Source organism: Ornithodoros turicata, chromosome 8 (genome assembly GCF_037126465.1).
Source record: "Ornithodoros turicata isolate Travis chromosome 8, ASM3712646v1, whole genome shotgun sequence".
Classification (NCBI taxonomy): Eukaryota; Metazoa; Arthropoda; class Arachnida; order Ixodida; family Argasidae; genus Ornithodoros; species Ornithodoros turicata.
Genome location: NC_088208.1, coordinates 4,903,404 through 4,913,586, shown reverse-complemented (window position 1 = coordinate 4,913,586; position 10,183 = coordinate 4,903,404). Strand labels below are relative to the sequence as shown.

Here is a 10,183-nt window from a genome sequence, read left to right as displayed (position 1 = left end):
CAATGCGTTAACCAAAGGTTGGGCCAGCGTAAAAACAGCCCGGATTCAAATTTGTTGGATCATCTAAGAATGTGTAATAATTGTCAACCCCTATGGTCCCAGACGGCGGTGCTGGCGTGGGAACAGACAGGCGAAAACGTCTTTTGAGAGAAGCGTTGGCCATACAGAGTGTGGGCAATTGTATTAGTGTGCCGTCTGTATGTATCCACCCGGCCTTCAAGCGCCTCCTTTGACCTCCTTCAACTCATTTTGTCCTCAATTCCCGATTCCCCTCTCTCTGTCTTCCCTCGCACCGTCTACATGTTCATCAAGTTCGTTGTTATCAATTAAACGTCTTGCTGGTTTTGAGCCTTCGTGTTTGTGTTTGTTTACGTGTCTGGCCCATCGCTCAGGCTTGCCTATCATGGAATTTATCCACCAGCAAGCCTGCATTTACGCCATTCTGTCAATGACACATAGAGGCACACGCCTGGTGGTGGTGGTGGTTGGTAAAATAACAAGGGGAGGTTCAATTCGCGCAAGCGAATTCTGCTACCCCCAAAAAAGAAAGACGGTACACCCCAAAGCAGAAAAAAAAAAGAAAGGAAACGGTACGATTGCACCACAGAATGTGCGAGCGCATCGCAAAAGTTCCCCGGGGTGAGCGTCTCGACCGCGACAACGCAGGACCGAGCGCGCCGTTCACATCAAGGATCATAGTAATGTCCACGCTCCGTCTAGTATAGAGTTTCTAGTCCAGATTTCACGATGAAATTGACAAGAGCATTGAAGGCCGCGTCCCTGTGGTTAGCGTCCCATACGCCTAAGACTTTCTCTATGCTGAAGTCCCTGCTGTCGAGATGGCCAAGGGTCAGCCTCAAGATGCCTCTTTGTGCAGCATGTTTTGGACAATGCATGATGATATGTTCAGTGTTTTCCACTGTCCCGCACAGTAGACAGTTGGGCGAGTCCACCTTGCCCACTTTATGACGAAACTGGCGACCATAGGGCACATTCAGGCGTAGACGATGCAGGAGAGTTTCTATGTGTCTGGGCGTTTTTGAAGGTATGGTAAAATTCAGCTCCGGGTCTAGCGTGCGCAGCAGTGACGGACCACTGTCGACTTGGTGTCATTTTGTCCTGCGGATGTCATCAGTCATAGATTTTAGGAGAGATTTGATGTCCTGCTTTGAAAACGTGACAAGATATTCTGTCGATGACAGGTGTGCGATGTTCGCCATTTCGTCCGCCTTCTCGTTACCACTTATGCCAATATGGCCAGGTATCCACTGAAGAATGACGTCGTGACCGATGTCTGTGCACTTGCGATACCCTAACAGGAGGTCTCGTACTGTTGAAGCCGTACGGCCTTTTTCCAAGAACGATGAGATAGCTTCAAGGCCGGCTTTAGAGTCGCAGTACACTATCCATTGCGCAGGCAGCTCGACCGTGGCAAGGTAAGTCATGGCTAGCTGTACGGCTACCAGCTTCGCTGTCGTCGATGAGGTCCTGTGAGACAATCGTGGTATGCCTTCCCTCTTGTGCTCTGGTATTACAAATGCGGAGGCAGACCCGGATATAGTCGTGGACCCGTCGGTGAAGATGGCTACACGGCCTTTGTGCCTTTCCATCAATTCGAGGCAGTACTGTCTCATGGCCAAAGGCGGGAGGCTTGACTTTCCCTGGTTGATCCCAGGCACGGTGGTACATATAGGAGGTGTCTGTAGCGTCCATGGAGGGTGTGGGTCCGCTTGTTGCGGCCGTGTTGGCAATGTACGTCGATATGGAGAGAGTGCTTTTAAGAAAGAAGAGTTTCGGCGAAGCAGCTTCCGCACCAGGGGATGGTGATCATGCTGAGTGCACAGGCGAAGGTATTGCCGAACCGTTTCACGCACCCCTAGTGCCTCGAATGGAGGTTCTTTGGCCTCTGCTACGGTCAGTGTGTTAGAGGTGGCACTTGGTACCCCAAGGCAGACCTTCAAACTCCTTGCTAAGACGCCTTGCAGCATATTCTCCGACGTAGCGCAAATGTTGTTCAGAACTGGAAGGTGATACGCTGCCATTTGCTGGATGAGGGCTCTGTGCACAGTGAGTAGTGACGACGTTGACATTCCCCACCGGGGCCCCGTGAGATGCCGTAGTATGTTAATCCGAGCGTCGGCTCTGCCCTTCAGATACTTGGTATGGGCGGCCCATGTTAATTGTGCGTCGATTATAACTCCCAGAAAGCGATGATGTGAAACCCGCTGGACTGGCTGTGTCGAGAGCTGCAATTGGAAGTTGTTCATCTTTTTCCGTGTGAAGGGTAGGAAGACCGTCTTTTCGGGAGATATGTCCATTCCCCTCTGCGTCAAGAATGCTACCGTACAGTCGAGGGCATCTTGAAGCCGCCGTTGCAGCGCTGGTAACTGTACGCCCGATGTCCATAGGCAGATGTCATCGGCGTACATACTGATGTGTATATTTTTGTGCAGGTGCTGTGGAAGGTCCACCATAACCACATTGAAAAGCAACGGACTGAGAACGCTGCCTTGTGGCACTCCGCTCGGGAGGTCGTATCTGTGTCGTTTCTTCGCCCTCGAAGAAAATCCGCAACCCAACGTAGGGTCCGGCCCTTGATCCCGCGAGCATACAGTTCATGGACAACATGGCTGTGGCTTACCGTGTCATACGCTCTGCGGATATCGAGGAACACTGCGACCGTAATCCGACCCTCGGCGCGCTCGTGTTCTACAAAGGTAATTAGGTCCAGGATCCCGTCCATGGTGCACCTGCCTTTGCGAAAGCCGGCCATGCAGTCTGGGAATTGCTTCTCCGTCTCTAAAAACCACCCCAGTCGGCTTAAAACCATCTTTTCTAGCACTTTACATACACAGCTCGATAGACTTATTGGCCTGAAGGATGATAAGTCTCGGGGTGATTTCCCTGGCTTTAAGACCGGGATGATCCTGGCTACTTTCCACGATGTGAGAAGTTCAGCATCGTACCAGCTTTTGTTAAAGATATCTAGTAAAGTCTTCTGTGCTGCGACATCCAGCCAGAGGCCTTACTTTGATGGCATACACATTTTATTCATGAATGACGCTCCCGCATAGCGCAGGTGCAACAAGCTCGGCTATGCACGGTGTAAGCATGCTGTCGCCGAGACGAGTGTATGCATGAATAAAAGAAAAAGAAAAATTTCCTTGCCTTCGCTTCTCTTAATACAGGTATATAACGTCGTTAGAGAAGAAACACGATTTTGCAGCAATTAAGGTACTCATCAAATTTCATACTGGTGGCAACCAAGTTTCCCCGTGGTACTGCGAGGAAAGATAAAATTAAGAAAGAGTGTGAAACATAAAAGTAAGCATGCGTTGTATCCATACAAAAAACATGACGGTCACAAATAAGGTAACGATGGAAAGGCAATCATCGGCGGGCAGATCACAATGCAAGAACGGTACAGTACAGCCATTAGAATTTCTGTACATCCTTTTAACGCCGCAAGTACAATGTCAGAAAGAGTTTTAGAAACCAATACTAAGAAGAAGAGGGGAACGCAGGGGGAACCTCAGGGGAACGCAGTATCTGCAGCGTTGTCTTTTTTGTTGTTAAAGCAGAAGTCACCAGAAATGCTCTTCAGCCTTGTAGACGTTTTTATTAAACCCGTGTTGCCATTTTGGTTATCGGAGGAGAATGCGAGCTGAACTCTGATAATTTCCCTCCCTTTCGAGATTTATTCCTCCTCCCATTTACACGTGCTCAAATGTACAGTCGGCTTGCCTACATGCGGAAGTGCCGCTAGGCTAAGCCCTCTTTAACTGTGATGTCTCATATTTTAGTCGCACTTTGATGCCCTCGGCAACAAAATTGGCTCGCTACAAAACCAAAATATCCACTTTAGATTCCAAACATGGTCCCCCTAATTGAGAAACTGCAGTGGAAAATTACCTAAAGCGGATATATTTTGATGTATAAGACTGTCAAATCACGATGGAGCGCGAATCCTACTTTTGTCCCATTCAGTACAATGTGTAAGATTTCAAACGCCGGGAGAACAAAAGCCTTCATAGATATAGGGATATTTCCCTCTCGGCATAATTCCTTGTATATAGATACCACGGGATCCAGTGGCGAACCAGTGAGCGTCGGCGTTCTCTGTCAAAATGAAATTATACTTTTCTTATGCATTACGTCTGTCGGTATAGTGCAGGCGAAGCACGCTTTAAGTTTTTGTCCGCGAATCTTGGGCATGATACACCTGTAGGTTCTCAAAATGGAAAAGCAGAGTGTCGATTTTTGAAAGAGATAGCCTACCAGCGGCATGGTCGTGTGGGCTAAGGCGTCCGCTCGTTGGTGGTAACCAAGGTCGTGCTGTAGACTGGGAGGTGGTGGGTTCGAATCCTACCGCCGGCTGTGCTGTCTGAGGTTTTCCCTGGGTTTTCCGAAGACTTTCCAGACGAATGTCGGCACAGTTACCCCTGAAGTCGGCCCAGGACGCATACTAATCCTCCTGTCCCCCACTCCTTCCTGCTATCCTCTCTCCGTCTGTCCACATATGTACGCCGCTCATAGCCACAGTTGCTTCGCGGTGCTAACACGCAATAAAAAAAAAAAGGTAGCCACAAAGGCATGCATTTTTTTTTTGCTTCCTAGACGACCTCAACCGACGAACAAGCTGTAGCACATTATAGTGACAAATTTTTTAAACAAAAATAAAGATTTTCAATATTTTATAGGAGAGTACCGACTATACAAACAAAGGAAGATTTCTTTTAGACATCCTATATGTGAGTATACTATCTGAAAAAAAAGTATCATTTTTTGCAGGTGCTTGATATTCTCAAACGCTTGGTTAAACAATTAATATAGATCAGTTTGATATTTTTATGTGAAGGTAATCCCCATGCAGCAGTTTACAAGCATAAATAATCTGGGGCTCCTTCAAGAATGCTAGTTTGCCTGAGATTTATCGTAAACTTGACCCAAAATGTGCTCCGTTGCTGAGTTCTCACCACGTCACCAGATGGATTCTCGTACTACTTGCCCTTTGGGATGGCAGACCCGTGCATCCCCTCTAACACCAGGTAAGGAAAGCACACAAATGATGTAGATGTAGATGTGAGAAGGAAGCTCGTAAAGGACAACCTTTTCATATTTCGGCACAGTTTAATGCACCCCCAATGTTCAAGAACACAAAATGATGAGAAGAAAAGGTTTACATTCTATATATGCATCGTCCAAAAAATGCACACAATTCTTTTCAGTGATATTTAAGGGAGTCAAGCTACACCTCTGGCTGGTTCTTGCTGGAATAGCCCAGATTGACAGTTACACATGCAGATGTATGTCAACATTGAAAAGATGAAGAAAAAAGGTATTTTAAAATGCCTCACTATGCCTCACTCAGTTTACTACTTTTCATAGCTTACACCTCAATTGGTGTTCCTTATCCTAAAATGGTTCCGTTGAGAAAATTCACGAGAATGACCGTCACCACATTAACAAGTTTCTGTTTCAACTGTATACCAAGCAATAACAAACATATGCTTACTTTTTCTGCTATCAAGATGTGAATTACATAACTGAGTTGCAGGCTTCCGTGAAAAATCGTAACTGGTAGTGATGTAACATGTGATGCTAGTGTCTTTCACCCCACCCCATGTTATTCCATGAGCAGTTAGCATCAGAATCAATGAGCTTGCATGCACTTATGAAGGGTAACTTCATGTGTGCCGATAATCATACTGCAGTGCTAATTTAAAATGTTGTTTGTGGCTGTGGAGCACGCTCATATTCAGTATGCCATGTGAACTAGCGGAGCATTTTCTAGTATAAACATTAAATGAGTGAAGACCCCAAAAAATGTAAGCACTGTTCACGTGCATTTGACAACCTGTATTTTTATTACTGAGCGGCTCTCTTCGCAGCAAGAGGGCAAGGGTGCTGGCAAAGTTGCATATGTTCATAAAATGTAGAACAAGATACACAGAAAAAAATTGACAGCATATCATGATCTTAAGCATGTCATTGTGTCTGTGTTTCTCTGTCTCCTGTTCTACATTTGTTAATCTTTTTCTGTAGTTGCTGGATTTTAGCCCAGAAGCTGGGGTCAGCAATTGGAGAACGTCCAGAACATGCAAGGCATACATTTCCTCATTCTCCGCACTCCTCATTCAAATAACGTTGAAGAAGTAACCGTGCGAAGAAACACTACAACAGTTAAGCTGGCTTCAGTACACTACCATATGTCACATGTAACAATATATAGTATACCTCAGTGCTTCCCAAACCGTGTGTCAGGACCCCCATTGAGACCGCGATGGCAAAAGCGGGGCCTAAGAGAAAGCAGATGAAGTGAGCGCAATATGCGATGAAACCAAGGAAACTATCGCACTCCAACTGCAATATATTGAAGTTGTTTTAAAAAAATGCAAATTCAGTTCAGTGCACAATCAGTCAGGAACCAAGCTAACTCGCAGCAATGTCGCAGTATTCCTCACTGTATCACGGCGAGACCCTGCACCTACATCAGACGTCACTTGCGCGCAGTAGTATAACATTCACATTACCGTATATGTGTCAGGGCAGAGTTCAAGCTTCCTAGACAACAGCGCTCACACATACACACATATGCACAGACGGGGAAAGCATCAGCTGTCGCACACACAGCCATCCCGATACATATGCCCATCTTGGTTGATGCACCCACGAATCCACAGGAAGATTGCCGAAGCTCTCCCACTCGCATTATATGTGCCTTGAACTGGAAACACTTTGGTGAACGCTCCACAAAACGAGAACAGCTGATTGCTGATTTCATGAGCGCTGTCATGCGAGCCGAGAAGGACAGTTCAACGTTCAACAGACAAGTTTAGTTGATTTCGAAGGGGACGCTAGTCTTCGGTTCGACAATTTCCAGAGTGAAACGACCTCGATCACCCCAAATTGCTCAACTTTTTTTGTTCCTTTTCTTTTTAGTATTATGTATTATTATTTTTTGTTTCATTTTCAAATATAATTCCAATTCCAGCTCAACGGCTCAACCGCTCAGCGTGCTGACACTAGTGCAATGTAGAGTCAATAAATTGCTGGTATAAAAACAGCGGTTCAATTTCACAGCGTGTAGCAAAGGAACCGAGAGCTCTCGTTTCCCTAAGGAGAAGAGCACTTGAACTATATTCGTGTTCTTAGTACTGCAAGCACTGTCCATCACCTGCACTCAGCCTTGACTATATCATTGACCGTGCTGAGACAGGTAGAACGATGTGAAAGCTGCTGAGCTTTCAGCGTGGGAATATGACTTTAGGCACCAGCATATCTCGACGTTTATGTGCTGCAGAATCGGACCTGAGAACACTCTTCCAAAATTTATATATTGTATCACGGCAGCCTTCTGATGCATGGGCGCCGTCACACAGGGTAACTTCAGCAACTAAACACTTCCGTTGCAACACAGTCACCAAATTATGATTCCTTTTTCTCTCTCTATGTTCCAGGAACATACGGTTTCTGAGCCAAAACAATATAGTTGCAAGCGCAGTTGACATACAGAAGTATATACAGATCCCGTACTGTGAAGACCACCACCCTAAACGTGGTTGCCACAGTTTTGGTTTTGGCTTATTTACATGTCAAAATACAGGGATAGATATTTTAATACATGTGCGTGTTTCACAATTTTTAAACGTGGTGTGGCTTTTAACTAGGGCAGTTTCCCATACCGGTATCTACTTTTGTTCAAGACATCTTAATTAAAGAGATAATTAATGAATTTAGGTAATTAGTCTTCCTGATTGGTCATTATAGTATTGGGAAAGATATGTACCTCACCGTAGAACTCAACTGCAAAAATGACGTGCTCTGATGGGTTTCTATAAAAATTTGTCCAAGCTGAAACACACATACACAAGATAAACAGGAACGTGCCACAAAGGCATACTTTGTGGTCGTAGACCTTTTCAATACAATTTTTTTGTAATAAAACAACCAGAACTGCCTGCACATTAGTTTCGCATTTACGCGTATGCGAGTGGAGGAAAACCTTATCTGCAAGGTATTTTGACATTCTAATTTCCATAATTCACTCAGATGTAATTTTTTTAATAAAAACATTTTTCATTATTTCGAGAAACAGAAAGAGCAGAATTGCTGGCAATCATTCTTCATATTCATTTTAGATGTGAGATCCTTCATATCTGCATGCTTCGAATTATTATCCACAGAGTTAACGTTTGTTTGTAGTACACCGTTTCAGGTTTTCCATTACGGAGACACCTCGCTCGCACTATTCTATTTTCCTTACTATTCATAAAGGGGCGTCGGAAGTCCTTCACGGCAAGGGTCAGCGAGCCCTAACCTAACCTGATTCAACCCAACCTAGCCTAACCTAAATGGAGGAGAGCACTGCGGGACATTGAGTTAGAGATTCAGAAGGGTGGCATATACAAAAATAGGATCCACTAGCAATGACTCGTCCAAGTGCAATAAATCAGTGACAAAGTTTACGATGTAGACTGTTTGCAAATGTTCCTGCTTCCGCAGCGCGTACTTCACATGAGCAGTTGCACGAGGGAGAAGGTCTATGATGTCTGCAGCGACGTAGTTGAATTCGGTGTTGGACGAGCTCACAAAGTCCCTCATCAGTCGTAGGGGTCCGTCCAGAAACGCTATACGTTCTATAGACGTTCTTGTAATGGGCGTAGATCCGACACATCATCTCCCGAAGCGGCCCTGGAGAGATCTCGCCTATATTGCCAAGACCTACCATGTCAATCACATAGTAGGAAACTAGTGATGACGAGGTTGTTACGGGTACTCTCCTTGTTTAAACATTCATTCTCCACTTCTTCGAAAGAAACATTTTTCAAATAAATAGTTTTCAAATAAACGCGCGTGAGAGCGAGACCGAAATGGAGAAGCAATCCGTTGCTGCCACGAGCATGCGCGTGTAGTAGGTGAGCCCGTAACCGAAACGAGAAGCGCTCGCGAGAAGATGACCGCTCGATGGCGGGCGGGCGGCCGCAGAGGGCGCTTGTAACACGCGTGCGCATGCGTAACGGACGCGCAGAGGTGCTCCCCAGTGTTGCCACATCTACAGATTTGTATGGAAATCTACAGATTTCCGGCAAAATCTACAGATCCACAGATTATTTTTCAAATCAGATTTTCGACTTTTACAGATTCGAATTTTACAGATTTTCGACTCCCTGGTGAAAACAAATCTGAGAATGAAATACACGAACATACACGAAGATCGTTACCATGCTCAGACTCGTTTCGTAGGTTTCATGCACCAACCAGCCTGCATTTACGCTGTGTTGTCATATCTTCGGACAATCGTTAAAAAAGTTGTGACGAGAAGCCCGATTCACCATGTTCCACTCTGGGGTGAAAAAATAAAAAAACAACGAATTTTTAATTTCATGTTTGCTTCGTGGTGTGTCGGTATATGACCGTCACTATATAATCTTTGATATTTTGTATCACTCGTGGCACTGAGGCTGTTTGCACTCAATTACACGTGTAGTTACTAATCATCATGGTTAGATCGCTTATGTATTGATTTGTCTGATGATGATACTTGATCTTTTCTTATTCTTGATGCCTCCACTGAGATCTCACGCTGTCGCCGACGCATTGGCGGCGGCCATGGCACCGACAATCAGGTGGTGGTGGTGGTGGTGTGCTAATTCAGCGTGATTTTCCTGACGGCTTATTGCTCGGTTATTTCCAGACAGTACAGTCGGCACCAGGATTTGAACCCGGCAGAGTCGATCCATCCTGCGCAGCTCCCCAAAAAACTTTTGCCATCACATATATTTCCGTTGTTTCGATTCAAAGAGCGAAATACAAAATGTCACAAGACGAAATGCACTAAATCGTGGCCTAAAAACGGTGTTAATTAAGCAAATTGTATGTTTCACTGCAATCTACAAATTTTTATGGAAATCTCCATACTTTTAAATAAGTAATCCCCATACTTTTCCTCCGACTGGTGTGGCAACACTGGTGCTCCCTTCATTTAGACTGCAGGCCGTCCTGGTGTGAGGACATGCAGTCGGTCGTCTGCCGTCGCCGCGCTGCGTCAGTTGAGGCTTGGCTGTGGTGGGGATCGGATGCTCCGTCGCCGTGGGGGAAAAGGTGAATGATCCGCCGCGCCTGATGTTTGCACGTCTTTTTACTGCACTCGTGTCAAGCCTTTTCTCGCATGTTTGCCGTA

General features: G+C 45.5%; 1 protein-coding gene across 1 annotated transcript; it reads right to left on the bottom strand.

Annotated features, from left to right (window-relative positions):
- Window positions 1–1,109: 1,109 nt before the first annotated feature.
- LOC135366370 (uncharacterized) lies at window positions 1,110–2,474 on the bottom strand. Its single transcript, XM_064599039.1, has one exon. The coding sequence runs from the start codon at window positions 2,472–2,474 to the stop codon at window positions 1,110–1,112; it is 1,365 nt and encodes a 454-aa protein (XP_064455109.1).
- Between the last annotated feature and the right edge of the window lie 7,709 nt (window positions 2,475–10,183).

Coding starts and splice junctions, on each gene's coding strand:
- LOC135366370 (XM_064599039.1), bottom strand. CDS start 2,474: ATGGTGGACCTTCCACAGCACCTGCACAAAAATATACACATCAGTATG.